The following is a 14,790-nucleotide window of genomic DNA, read 5'->3' as shown; positions in this document are numbered from 1 at the left end:
ATGACACAAGGCTGGGTTGCTTTTCTTTTAAAAAACCAACTCAATAGCATCCTCCAAACATGTGAGAGACAGAAGCCACAGTCAAGACTATTATTTTGCACTTTGATCAATGCAACTTTGCAAATTCCTTATGCCAACAATTCTCTTTTAAACCGGTATTGGGTGAGATTATTAGAACAAAACCAGAAAACAATGATCACAGTTTATGCTCCTAGTTTTTGCAAATGACAGGCTAAGGTTTAGCCTGTGTAATAAACTATAATCAATAATCTTGCCACTTCTGCAATAATGCAAAAGCACTATATAGATTTTATCCACACTGCTTAGTCTAAAAATAAACATGTACAAATTAAATAGGATACATCATATATATACACATGATTCATTTATGAAAAGCAATTACTTGTGCTGAGAATAGCTAAAGTCCAGTTTGGAGCTAACCAAATAATTAAGAAGAAAGACAAAACAACATAAGCTTAATTATTATTATTTTAACATGTTAAAAATACAGTCACATCAAAATAGGGTACACAGTTATAAAACTGTTGCAGATGAAATAAGAAAATAGTGTGTATATATTTTATATATAAAAATCTACAGTATTTACTAATGCTGATACATATTTTTGAGCCTCAAGTTGTTTGCACAAATAAATTGTACAGCTTTGTTATGAATTACAGAACCATCATTAAACACTGAGATTATTACACTTAGCCACAATATTATATACATACATTTCTAAGCTGCTGTAAGCAATCAGAACTAAAGTAAGCCCAAGTCATATTTATCTTCACAATTTTAGTTTAGGATTTCAGTGTAGTGCTTGGCTACAGTTACTTCGCTGCAGTTTGCAATTTTTAAAATATAAAATTGCCCAGTTATTAAAAATTACATCAGACACGTTATATACACAAAAAAAAATGTTTTGAAACATACTAAGTAAATGTTACTTCCATTTGTAAAAATTGTTTTACTTCTGTACCTTAAAACTTACAGAGCCAACCTGCAGCAATAATAGGCACTAAAGCTCATTCTTTAAAGGAAAAAAAAAATATCCATTTCTATGTTTTCAGTTAACAAACCTTACAAAACAAGAGGGAACAGGACAACCTTCCCAACTGGTGTTGATACCCATGTTCAGTACTTCAGTATTAGAGAAATCTCTGTTCAGCTCTCCAGGTGAGCCCCTCCTCTGCCTCAGCTCCTGGGGCGAGCTCAGAGCATCCTGCAGCTCACAGGGCTCCATCCCCCATGTGCCACTCCATCACCTGCTTCTAATTCCACCCCAATTCACAGTCAAAACAGAAAGGAAAACACAAAGGGGAAAAGGCTGCAAAGACTAATCAGGATTACTTACATCAGCAGGAGTTTGAGGTTCCTGTTAGCAACAGTCAGGGTCATTTTAGTGTAGAACACCGTGCAGTGTGAGCCTGACAGCACAAGCCCCACCTCAGACAGGAAACCACAATTTGGGGGGGAAAAGGGCAAAACACAACAAAATCCACTCAACAAGGGACACTGCATGCTCACACAGCTCAGGGAATGTCAAGCTTGGAGCAAAGCTCAAACTCCTGCGTGCACTTCACAGAGGTGTCAACGAGCTGTGCAATCCTCTGATACCTGTGAGATTTGGCCCTGCAACCAGTTTGAGTCTGACAGCACAGCGTGGCAGAAAGTGAAGGGTGCAGCACCATTTCTGTATCTGGCATTAGGCTCACTGTGCTCCAGTCTTTTGCATATAGAATGACATTCTGAAGGTAGGTTTGGGTGAGAAGGTACAAATTCTCCATTTTTGATGCACTTAAAAAACTCCTATACACTGCCCTGAATTTAAGCACCATTTCTTAGCCAGATTAGAGAGACATTTTTGGCTATCTGCTTTTTCCTGCCTGCTCCTTCCTGCTGAGGAAAATGACAAACAGTAGTCAAAGGAGAGGAAATTAACTCTCACATATGATTAAATTAATAATCCCAAAGCATCTCTCCTGCCCAGAACAGATACTGGGATGCTGAGGCAGCTGTATAAAAATGACAGAAATTCCCATTCAAAATGAATGGCTTCTCAAATAAATTACAAAGAAAAATTAATATGAAATAAAAGTACTTCACAAGCTTTGCCCAAAGTTAAATGCATTTAAATTTAAACTCTTTAGCTCTTTTCCATACGAGTTTGTGTACTGTAAGCGCACACTCACACAGGCACACACGCACACATCTGTACAGTGCATTAACAATGTCAGTCAAAACTTTTCAGTGTGTTACAGGTTTTAGGCAGAAGGATTGTAACACGAGTTATTTAAAATGTAAGGAGCGACGACAGCATGAACCACGTGATGGATATGAGCTTATTGCTATGTCTATGTGCATTAGATCACTTCCAGTAGCTTCCATGCAAGTCCAAGAACTCCACCAGCTTTCAAGCAAAGTCTGAAACATCTCTGAAAAAGTGTCGTTATTTTTGAACTCACACGAACCATCCACATTCCAGAGAACTGAGGAGGACTACTACTAACACAGTACTGTTCAACTGGTTTTGGTTCTTGCCACTTTACTAAGCACAGCCAGATTCTCAGAGAAGCACAGACTCATGCACAGACTCATGCACAGTCAGATGCACAGACAATCCATCAGTTCTGCTCCGATAGTGCTGGGCCTGAGCTGACGCGCTGGCATATTGGTACTGTGGGGAGCCATTCTCTTCCAAGGCTGGGGAAGTCCTGTATCTCACTGGACTATCCACAGAAACAGCAGGAAGACTGTGCTCATGTAGAGGTGTTTGCTGGAAATGCTGGTACTTCTGGAAATGATCCAAGTGGCCTTTGTTCAGCTCTTGGCCCCAGGGCTGCCTGTAGGGCTCGTGTCTGTAGGCGTAGGCGGCGTCCGGCCACTTCCTCTCCTCTGGTAAATAATCTGCTGGGGGGATGATGAACTTGACACCTGGGGAGGACCTCGAGTTGCTGGTGTAGGCATCAACAGGAGCGACTTCTGTCTGGGCAGGGGCTGCTGGAAGAGCATTTTGGCGACTGGCAGGATAGGAATTCATCTGCAGTTTATTTGGGGAATAATCTACTGGCATAAAAGGAGCGTATGGCCGTCCAGAGGGGCTGGGCCGATTCCCGTGGTAATGCAGAGGTGCAGAGCTTGCATTGCCTGTACTGGAAACATGCTTTGGAGAATTCCCATAGTAAGTAGGGGGATTACTATAACCTGGCAGTGGCTGCTTTACATTCAGTCCATGAGATGGACCATCAGACTGAGATGCATATTTTGGAGATCTGGGTTGTGAAGTGAAGGTGTAATTGTTGGGTATTTTTAATGGAGCTGGTGCTTTTTCCATTTGCTTTCTTGGACTATTAGAAAATGCTACATGCCTAGGACTTTGTGGATGAGCTCTCTCAAGCATCTCTTCAACAACATTCTCATTCTCAGTTTCATCCTCTGAAACATTGTCATACTGAGATGCATTAGACCCTCGCTTACCTTCATCAGCATCCAAAACCCTCACCTTTTGCTTTACATTCAAAGGCTGCATTTCTCCAGGACTTGGTGGTGGGCCCATACCAGAATGGTTTACTGGCCTCCCTTTCACCTCTGCAGTGAGTTTCATTGTCTTTTCCATTATTTTGACATCAGATGGTTTATTCCACTTAGGTACAAATTCCCTTCTTGTGTTGGAAGTAGCATTAGAATTCTGATTAGCAGCTGCATTATTGTATAGACTTGAGTTGTCTTGCTCTGCTGGCTGAGGCTTTTTTCTGGTATCCACCTCATTCTTAGGCAAACTGTTTTGTGTCTCTGCTGGTCGAATCTTTTGCAGTTTTAAGGAAGGTTTCTTTTCCACAGAATTAATTCTTTTTCGGTTATTTGGTGAACTTTCTGATTCTTCTTCTGTGGATGGTCTTCTCTCTGTCCTTTGTCTTGCTGCTTGTGTCCCAGTACTGTTCTGTCCATTAAGCATTGGAGTGGAGTTAAGCACAGAAGGCAGAGGTCCTGATGGAATCTGCCCCAGTGGCTTCTTTGGAAATTCATCTTCTTTACCTAAAACAAGAACAGGAATAACAAATTCACATTTGTGCAGAAGCCTTCTTTGATCTGTTTGTCATGCAAGCACAAATAGCTGGAAATTAACTGGGCTTCTCTCTGGGTCACCGTTCTGCTGAACACCTTAAAGGTTTTTCAGTACACTGACATCAAACACAGATTTTCTTTAGCCCCTCATCCCAACCTTCCTGTAGGATCCAACCCATCCTAACCTGTAGGAAGTTATTCCTTCCTAGAGCTGATGCACTCTCACCAAGCTTTTGCTCTATCATGACACTGCTGAAAAAACCCCAATTTTCCTAGATGGCATGTTGGTACCTACTCTGTATGGAACCCTCCTCACATTGTTACATTAAGCAAACTACTTTATCCACTTTAAAAATCCTTCCCAATATCACTCTCCCATTGGATTGTTTTCCATTCATTCATCCTCTAATGTTCACCTCTAGCAAGCCACACCACCAGCTCCTCCCTCACATGCACAAAGTTCCCAGATTACATCTTTGAACTGTCTCTCACTTCAGCTTTTGGGTGAAGCTCCTCATTAACACAATTGAGACTTTGTTCCCCTCAAACCCTTTCCTGCCTGGAAATTTCATCCTCAGTATGAAAAACCTCCATAAAAGGCTCTATACACAGAATCTTTTTTCCAGTTCAGTTTTTTATCAATACAGAACAACTGAAGCAGCTGACACCAATCCTGGCTACGTCATGGTTTCAATTGAGTATTCCATGGGCGGGTTTTGCAGGACACAAGGACATCATTTACAGAACAAGGACATGACTGGAAAGTTCTCCCAGACTGGAGCTCAACACATTGCAACAGCCAGCGGTAAATATCAACAGTGTGGGGACCCAGAGCAACCCACAGTGACATACAGAAACAATGAAGAAGTGTTTCATGGCTCAATGCTGCTCACAGAACAATTCACATCAAATTTTCTACTGCAATCCTTCTCCTCAGCAGTCAACACCCTCCATAATCACAGCTAAAGTATTTTATCATATCTACTTGCATATAACTTATTTAATTGTGTAATCCATTACTTTCCCATTATAAGAAGAAAAGGTCATGCACTTCTCATTAAATGTATTAATCTAGATTTAATTCATTTGATGTTCAGCATTAAAAAAAAAAAAACACAATAGTTTTAAAGTCAGCATTACCAAACAAGTCCTATTCACTGTGTATCTATTTTTAAACAGAAGCTTTGTTGTAAAGAGGAAAAAAGAAATGGCTACCCTTGCTTAAATGCTATGCAAAATAAATTATATAAAATGGCTGTTGGTAAAATAATTTTGTCTAATCCCTACTTCTTCCTAAGGCAAGGACTGTAGAATCTCTTCCCACCAGAGATCAGAGTTAGCACCTCACTTTCTAGCTATTTGTAATTTCTCTTTGTTTGTCTATAAGGGTTCCCAGGAGTGAATAACACAAGTGTCTCTCCCTGACAAGGGCTGTAGTCACAAGTGAGCTATGTTCATTTACACAGGCATGAGCAGGAGCTCAATCTTTGGTGAGGCTCCTGATACAGACACACTGAGGAAAGCCAGCAGCCAAGGTGACTGTTATTTGTTATAACAGTGAACAAACTACCAGCACGGATCCGTGGCTGTATAAACAAAAGGAAAACTGAGTTTGAGGCCAGACAGGAGGACAGCAGAGAAGAACACAATGGTGCCATCACAACAAGATAACTAAATAAATCACTTAATAGAAACAGCCTAGCTTTGCCAAACAATTAAGTAGTGTTTTCTTGATTTTTCTTTGTAAGGGCCAAAGGTCATATGGAAACCTAAAACCTACCCTTTGATTCAGAAACAACTTCAGAAACCTCACTTCACACACAGCAAACAGTGGAGCCAGGCCTCAGCACTAGGCTCCAGTGAGTGGCCCTTGGAATTCCAAGTCTGATGTTTGGTCTCTTTCCATATGGGCCCCCACTATTCCCAAATAAAATCTGGAACAGGGCTCTCAGACCTGCACCCCCCAGCAAGGGAGTGTTCCTCCACTGGAAGAACAGATAAGGGGACAAAGGAAGGAGTTGCATGGATGCTGTAAAAGAGGTGATTCAACAGCTCTGCAATACACTGGCTGCTGCAACAGCATCTCCAAAATTGTCCTTCAGCCTTTATGAATAGGAGTTCACTTTCTGAACTTGCTTCTGTTTGGCAAGAGGCATTTGTATAATTTAATTCCATCTGCATCTTCGAATACACCATTAGGCAAAGCTGAAGATCTTGTCTCCTAAATAAAAGTGAATTTTGCACATAATAAATATTCCTGCTACTTAAACCATAGATTGTAGTGCTTTCAGTCTTACTAATCTTGAATGTGAAAATAGCATGAAGTCTGCTATTAAGAAACAATACTTTGGTACATACAAAATACACACCAAAAACCTGCTATCTAAATCATACAGAACTAATCTTTACGGGCTGCTAATCCATTTACAGCCTCCAGGAGATCCAAAGTAGTTATGGAACAGCACAAGAAAATGGTTCTGCAGCATTGCTAAATTATTTAATTTCTGTCCTTGTACAGAAAACATGTTTTAGAAAAAGTGTTTACTTTCTTCCACACTTTAAGTTAAAATATTCTAGTCACATATACAAAAACCTGAAGACCAGTCCCTCTGGTAGCTGTAATGCTTGCTTCATTTGTCCAGGGTCATCAAAAACATGAACTGATTTATTTTCTCACAGCTTTTGCTCTAAGAAATGTCTACAGAGCAATAGGAGATCCTTTAAATATACCAGGTTGCACTATAAAGGTGGGGTTTGTGTGAGGTTTTGGTTTTTAATTTCACACACTTAAGGTTTCCTAATTACCATTAAGCTCTAATAAACCCAAGTGAGAATACTGCAGACATTTTTATTGAATTCTATCAAGGCTGCTTTGTGTCACCTTTCCTTCTCATTTCAGGGTAAAGGAACACTCTACAGCCAGGCATGTGTGGCCTGCATGGTCTGGATGATGGATCCTGTAACATGGATCACAGCTGTAACATGACTATCAGAGAAATCTTGCCATGTCTGTAGTGAAATTGTTAGAATTCAACATTAATTCACATCCTGAGTAACAAGGAAAATGTTGCAAGAGAGTAATTCAGCTAGAAGAAAACCTCTGCATTTTAACAGCACAATCCTGTGTTTATAGGCTGGTAACACCAAAGCTCAGTGCTGTCAGGGAAAACAAAACACAGAACAATGGAAAAAGGCTCAGTGGGGAAAAGAAGAAATACAGGTTAAACCTCAGAACTTCCACAAAACTTGGTTTGACTTGACCTTGGATGCCAACAAGGGGCACTGGTTGCTCAGTCACCCACACCTGCCTGTGGAAACAAGCAAGGCCACATTGCTGGAGGAACCAAATCAAGGCTACCAGAACAGCCTTGCTCTGGTCCAGAGGTGCTCCAGCACTGATCACCTCCAGCCATGAAAAGCACTGAGAGGAAAGGAATTGTGAAAGGATCTAAAAAGACATCTGGTAAACTAATCACCTTCTAAAGGAAATTCTTTGAAACTGCAAAATGGCTCCTTAATTCTAATTGAAGTATAGAGATCATACATAAATACCTATACACACACAGAGTTGCTACTTCCAGTGAAACAAGGAAAAAACAAACAAACAAAAAACAAAAAACCCAAAACCAACCAACCAAACAAAAACCAACAAAAAACCCCAAAAACAACAACAAAAAACTCAAACTCCTGAAGTTCCAAAAAAGTTCACAAAATAAACAAGTAAAGGATAACCAAATTACCACCATGCACATGACTGCAATGGGACACTCCTCAAATGCACAAAGAGCGTGCCAACTGTGTTTGGGAATGCTTTAAGCAGTCCAGTATCAGCAATAACAGCAAAAAACCCATGATGCTGCATGCTAGCAAGAAAGAAAGAAAACAGATCATAAAAGCAAAAAGCTGAGGATAAGAAACCATAATGCAAAAGCAAACAAAAGAAACCAAGGCACAACAAACATCTCTACCTGAAGAGGAACACAAACAGCTCACCAGAGAAGCATGCAGAAGCACCAATTCCTTCAAGCCCCATTGCTTTTATCTAACATTTTCCCACTCCAAATCTGCCTAAAGCCTCACACACAGCTCTCAACCATCTCCTGTAGTACTTCAACCACACTCACTGTTCAAACTCCTCAGGTTTGAGCAGGAAGAAATTTTAGTTGGATGTTTTAAAGGAAATTCAATTGAGTATCTGTTTGTGTTGCTGATCCAAGATCTGAGTTAATTCACTGTCTGGACATATCTGTCTGACTGAGAAATGGAGAAACTGCCCAATTCTGTAAGAAGTACTTTTGGGACAAGTGCTTTTCTGTACAATCTGTGATGTTTACAAACAAGAATTGAAAGCATTTTAAAACCAGAAGTTAAGACAAAGCTGTCTAGTTCAGCTGTGACTGTTTTGACCTGTGCAATAATCAAAATGTCCCTTTGTCCTCCGAAGCAATCAGGGCAATGAGATTTTTCCCAAACTGCCAGTATTCCTGTGAGATATGGATGTCTCTACTTTCATCCTTCTTCCTTCCTTCAACAGAGTAGATTTCTAGACAGTTTAGTCACTGGCTTTTCCCAAACACAAGCACTATAATAGCTTGTATCAGTTTACAGAGCAGCAACTATAGATTTTCTATTTTTCCTTTAAAAGAAAGGTAGTGATTTAGTTGGCTTCTGTGCAATATAGCATAAAATAAACAAACAACAAAGGAAACACGGTGAAAAATGGGTGAGGAAGGAGAGCAATGGAAGTAGAGGGAGACAACTTAAGCAAAACAAGAACAATCAGGTCCTTGCTTGCTGTTGGCAAACATATTCCCTTGACATGAAAAGGAGCAAAGGAAATACAAGCAGATCTGACTGTTCCCCAAAAGATAAGAAAGATATTAAAGAAAGTTTGCCTCTCTTTACTTCCTCTGCTCAAACAAGCCTTGGCCACCACCCAGTGGAAGTGGATCTGCACTACAAGACTTTCAGAGATAATTGCTCCAGGAGGCACTAACAGCCTCGTGCAGCAGACATATAATTGGAGTAAAGTGCTTTAAGTGCTCTCTCCGGTGAATAACAGTCTAGGCCTTAATTTCAGCACCAGAATACATGCACTTTGACTGCTCTAACACAATTTTCAAGGATAGTAATGGCCATAAAAAAACACCTCTTAAAATGACAACTTGAAATTTTGTGTTTATTTTCGACCGGTGACATCCCATCTTCTTCAGTTTACACGACCAAGAGAATTTTAAAGAAACTTGAGTGCCTGCACTAGAAGCTCTAGCTGCTGTCTGAAAGTCAACCTCTGCTCCTCCTTCCTTCATATGCCATCATTGGCAGAGGAGTTGCTAAATGAAATAATGCTGGACAACTTGAAGGGAGAACTAAAAGCACTGTGTGCCTCTCTTGCAGCTGTGTCACTTTTATGGTACTGACAGGAAGGAAAAGTTATTTTATAAACAACTGCATTCAGATAAACAACAGAAATCTTAACAGGTTTGGTCATTAGCCAGAAGATACAGGTGATCAGCTACACATCTGTAAAGTGCCCTTGCAAAAAAGAAATTTCTAAAATTAACCACTGCTTCACATGCTTAATTCCATATTTCTTCCAGAAAATTTATTTCCTTGAAAAGTCAGTTTTAAACAGCAATGTGAGCAATGACCAACACAACTATTTGGATCATGTGTTTAAAGATCATGCAAGTTTTAAGCATAAAGATTTTTAAATGATGCAAAGCCAAAGTCTAAATCTAAGGATATGTGCTAACTGTATTAGTATAACTCCACATATTATTTTAGTTCATAGTATTGTAAAGCAGTTGTATCACACAAAAAACAAGGCAGAAAAAAATAGTTTAGTTTATTAAAGCATGGAGTGCATAGTCTGAAATAGCTACTTGTGTATTCCTGAAGTACAAGAGAAAAATCCAAAATTCCTCTGAAACAAAACACAACCAAAAGAAAGACACCATCAGAAACAGGAAAGTCAACCTGATTTACATATTTCTATTGCTTTGGCTGCCAGAAGGCTCATTAACAGGAGAGAACACACATTATTTAATAGATTACTGAGGTAGTATACAGTTCTACATTATCACTGATGACTGTGTAAAATAGATCATTGAATAAAAGATATAATAAATTTAATAACTTCAAAGATAAACATCAGATAAACATTTTTAAATTTATGGCAAATGTGAGATTCAAACTTTGCTGGTTTTCCCCAAATACAGAAAAGATTGGGAAAACTAAAAGAGCAGCAGTTTAAAGCTGGTTTTAATCACAAGGACACAGGCAGATTCCAAATTTGCCAATATTGCTTTAAAATTAAGCTACAAGACCTTTGTCTTTGATTTAATGCCTTCAGCAGCTGCAAAGTCTGGTAAACTTTCAGTGATAAAAAACCAACCCAGGAGCCCCCTGCCCACCCTTTCAGGACCCTTATATGAAAACACAGGTGAGAAACTGTGTCAAGAAGGGACCTGAGGGGCTTCACACCCTGAAAATGGGCCTGGCTGTCTTGTTTACAAAACACTGGATTAATAAACTATTTTCAGCAACATATTTTTAATATGGAACTTTCACTGGTAAGCACTTCTGTTTATTAAAGTCAGACACTATAAAAATCTATCCATATATAAATATTGTTTATTGAGCATTGCATTATTCATGTAGTCCTACAGGAAAAAATTACAGCAAAGCTAGAAATTCTATCCATATCTTGTGAGCATTTATAGAATTTAGCTGCTGTTTTAAATAAGAGAGAAGGAAAGAATTTGCATCAAGGAATTTTGGAAATCAATGGTGTATACCAAGAAAACTTTTCACATTATGGTCTTAATATCACCCTTGAATTAAGGAAGAGATGGTTGAATTTACATTGGATCTGACTCCAGGAGAAAATGTAAAATCACACAGACTTAGATGAGAGTATTCTTCAAGAACCAACCATGGTGTGGGCATCCTTCACCATGTTCCAGGCAATCCACAAAATACCAAATGCCTTTTCTTCTTTTTGAGGCTGTGTCAGAGACCCTCAAGGGCAGTTTTTATGCACAGCTGTGACAGCCTCCTTTCTCCAAGGTCTCAACCCCCCAGCTCCCCAGCCAGAGGTGTGCTTAGCACACAGCCCCTGTCTCCAGAGCCATGGGAACAGAGGGATGCCCATCTTGGGGTGCAGGAACAGCATCAGAGTTCCAAACCACCCTCTGCAGGTTGGAGTTGTTATGGGCTACCCTGCACTGGGCAGCACAAAACTAGAAATCAGCACAGAAAGGAAAAAAAAAATCCTTGGCCTTCTTTATGCAAAACAGCCATGGTAAAAACAGTGCCAATCACTGACACCCAAAATCAGCAAGATCTCCTGAACACCCATCTCTTCTGGCTGAGCATTTTAAGGGCTTTGTCAGAGAGAAAATATTAAACAAGTCCCTTCCCTGTGTGTCTGAAGGGAACAAGGAGCTCCTTAATTCAGGGAGAGAAGCCATGGAGGAAGTGAGCCAGAGAAAGCTACATCAGACATAAATAGACATCCACTTTAAAGTAACACAAAAGTTATTACCTCTTTTAATATCCTACTGCAGCTTACCCTACTAGGGCAGGAAAATCTATACAGCCTAACAAAGGATGCCAGATGGAAAATTCCACTGAGCTTAATTAGCTCACTGCTATTCCTGGATGACTGATACTGATGCAACTGCAAGATGAAGATTTTTTTTTCTTGATCCTAACATGCATTTTTACTTTAGCTCTTAAAGGTGTAATTTTTGCTCAGTGTGAAAAAAAAGTACAAGATAGGAAGCAGTACTTTGATTTCAGATGAGAAAACTAAAATAAACATTATTTTCTCAGGCTACAGTGAATACTTAAATGAGCAGGCTGTGTATTTTTTGTGGCTGTATCACCTCTAATAGTTTCATATTTTTTAGATGAAATTAGAAGAAAAACAATGAAATTCAAGGTAGTAAAGAGAGTACAGCAGACAGACAAGTGAATGGGGGTTCCATGGCCAGGTTTTGGCAGGGACCCCATCCTGGAGAAAGGAAGAGTGTGAGGAGTCCTCACCTTGGGAGGAAGAAGCAGCAGAAACAATTTATGATGAGCTGCCCACAACCCTCACTCCCTGTCCCCTGTGCTGCTGGGAAGGAGAGGGTGGAAAAAAAAATGGGATTGAAGTTGAACCCACGAAGAAGGGAAGAGTGAGAGAAGGTTTTTATTAAGGTTTTATTTCTCACTATCCTACTCTGATTTAACTGAATTCATTATCAATTAATTTCCTCAAGTCAAGTCTGTTCTCCCCATGATGGCAATTGCTGAGTGATCTCTCCCTGTCCTTATATTGATCCAGAAATCTTGTTTTGTTTTCTCTCCTCTGCCCAGCTGAGGAGGGCACCTGATATCCTGTCACAAAGCTGAATGTCCAGAGAATGTTCAAAACCTGAAAAAGAATACTGCTTGAAGACAGTGATCAATAAAACCAAAATTAGGAGAGTGCAGAAAACTTTAAAAAATAAAACCAGAGGCTTATGAAATTCATACCAAGAACAAATGAGGCAGCCTCACTCAAGTAATAAGAGCAGACAAATCAGCTGGATTGCCCAGGGTCAGGCTGAAGGCATCTTATTTTTAGTTTGTGAAAGGTTAAATAATGTTCCCTTCTACCCCTAGCAAAAACATACCACACAGAAAGGCTTGCCCAGGTTAATCTGAAATAAAACAGGTTTAAAAAGCTCAATTCCAGCACCAAAGTACATTTCACTTTGGCTTTGCTCTTCCTGTTTCAAAATTAAACCTTCTCTTTCATGTTCAGGGGGAAAAAACCAAAACACAAAAGACATTTTGTTACTGATTTTTCTTTAGATACCAAAATTAAGAACCAATGTGGCCCAAAACACTGAGCATGCTGTCAGCTCATTGAATCAGAGGTTACACCTAAGTGTGCATGGTGTGAAACCAAACAACTGCCAAAGTGTCTCAGGAAGAAGGCACAGTCACCATTCCTTGCTGTTGGTATCCACAAGAACACTCAGTGAGTCTCACATTTTCTGTCACAATGTGGGTGACTCTTATGTCACCTAAATCCTCCCTGAATTTTCTATGAAAATCCAGAGCATTCTCAAACAACCACTTGAAGACACTTTATGTTCTACCAAAACAAAGGCCTTAAAACAAACAAGTTAGGAACAGACTTTCTACCTTCTGCATCAAGAAAACTTCCAGTAAATTCTGTATTTTCCACAGAAAATCTCAATATGACTTATATGCATGTAATTTTCTAGACTGGAAGATATACAACCTCCATCAAGTAGCAAAATACAAAAATCTTTCCCAACTCTTCCCCTACCACAGTTTCAAGTGGAACTTTTCACTGATGAAATTTACTTTACCACATCCATAAAAAACATCTCTGTGTCTACAGCCAAGTGAAGCTGTTGGGATGACCCCTCACTGTTCAAACACAACCACGGTGAATTCTGTATTTAGGGTTGAACAGACAGGACTCCTGTGAGCTATCTCCTTGTACCATGGTGGTGTGGCATGAGGGACACAGCTGCTCAGATCTGTCACCCACGGCACCAGACACCTGAGACAGCACCTGCCTGAGGTGCAGGGACAAAGAACAACTTGTGCTGAAGAGAAACTCAAAACTGAAACTCAGCTTGAGCAAAAGGATGGAGAGACGGTGGAATAGGAATGCTGTGGTGAGAAAAGGGAAGCAACAGATGAAAAGGGCAGAAAGTAGATTTAGACCTGTTGTGGGTGGAAGAAATTTTGCTGGACAGATTGTACAGAAATTCAGGAACAGGGAAAAACAAAGGAATATGGAGCAAGAGAAATGGGAACTCTGAGAAGAAGCAAAATAAGAAACAAATACACAGAATGTGTTTGTACCCCATAGGAACAGATCTGAAGAACCAGGTAAAACAGGTATTTACCTGTGATGAGGAGCTCTGACACAGCCCAACACTACATGCAATGAATAATGTCAACAGAAACAGAAAAATTAAGTTCATTAATGAAAGAAAAAATTATCACAATAATGCTACACAGGCAACCTTTATTCTGACATTTTTTAACTTCTGAAAGCTAACCACAGCAAATAAAGTTACTTCAAGGTAAATTCTGCCATGTTTGGAATTTTTTAAAAAACGTTTTCTCACATACTTTTCTACAATTAGCAAGGATAAAGTAAAAGAACTCTGAGTAATCACAAGAAAAATTCTAATTAAAGACTATGGAGCTAGGGATAAAAAAAAGAATAGAATCTTGAAGAGATCCTATACATTTCATAAATAAGGGTACATGAAACAACCATCTCTCATCTGCAACCAAAGAGCAAAAAGGCTAAAAAGAAATAATGAAAACTATTCCACTAAACACCCAGCAAGTCTATCACCTGCAAAAAATTAAAAATCTGGATTTGACAAACAGAAGAAGCTATTTGACCTGAAGTTTGGTCCACATCTAATCAATCTACAAAACAGTCTGGATTCCCAGACAATGTAGTGTTTCAGACACTTTGAAACCTTGATATTTGATCCTCTGTCTGAAAGGTTTTATAAATTCAAGTTAATAAAATTAGCAGAACACGGTATTTTTCACAGTGCTTTGCCATTACCTTAAAAACAGCAAACAAAACACCAAAAGAAGAGGAATATTCATGAAAGGAAAAGTGGTGATTTTACACTGTAAAATATTTTGGGGTAAAAACTCCCAAAATCTATGCAGTGATGA

The 14,790-nt window shown here is 39.4% G+C and overlaps 1 protein-coding gene across 4 annotated transcripts in view; it reads right to left on the bottom strand.

The window, feature by feature from the left end:
* Positions 1–471: 471 nt before the first annotated feature.
* The window catches only part of USP6NL (USP6 N-terminal like), a 115,853-nt gene continuing 101,534 nt past the window's right edge, over positions 472–14,790 (bottom strand). For all 4 annotated transcript variants that reach the window (XM_064703036.1, XM_064703037.1, XM_064703034.1 and 1 more), the window contains one exon: positions 472–4,038. In XM_064703036.1, coding sequence (XP_064559106.1) covers positions 2,570–4,038 — 1,469 coding nt within the window. In that variant the 3' untranslated portion in view covers positions 472–2,569. The remainder of the gene's footprint in view (positions 4,039–14,790) is intronic.

The sequence above is a fragment of the Zonotrichia leucophrys genome, chromosome 1A, assembly GCF_028769735.1.
Source record: "Zonotrichia leucophrys gambelii isolate GWCS_2022_RI chromosome 1A, RI_Zleu_2.0, whole genome shotgun sequence".
In the NCBI taxonomy this organism is placed as follows: domain Eukaryota; kingdom Metazoa; phylum Chordata; class Aves; order Passeriformes; family Passerellidae; genus Zonotrichia; species Zonotrichia leucophrys.
This window is presented reverse-complemented; position numbering and strand designations above follow the sequence as displayed.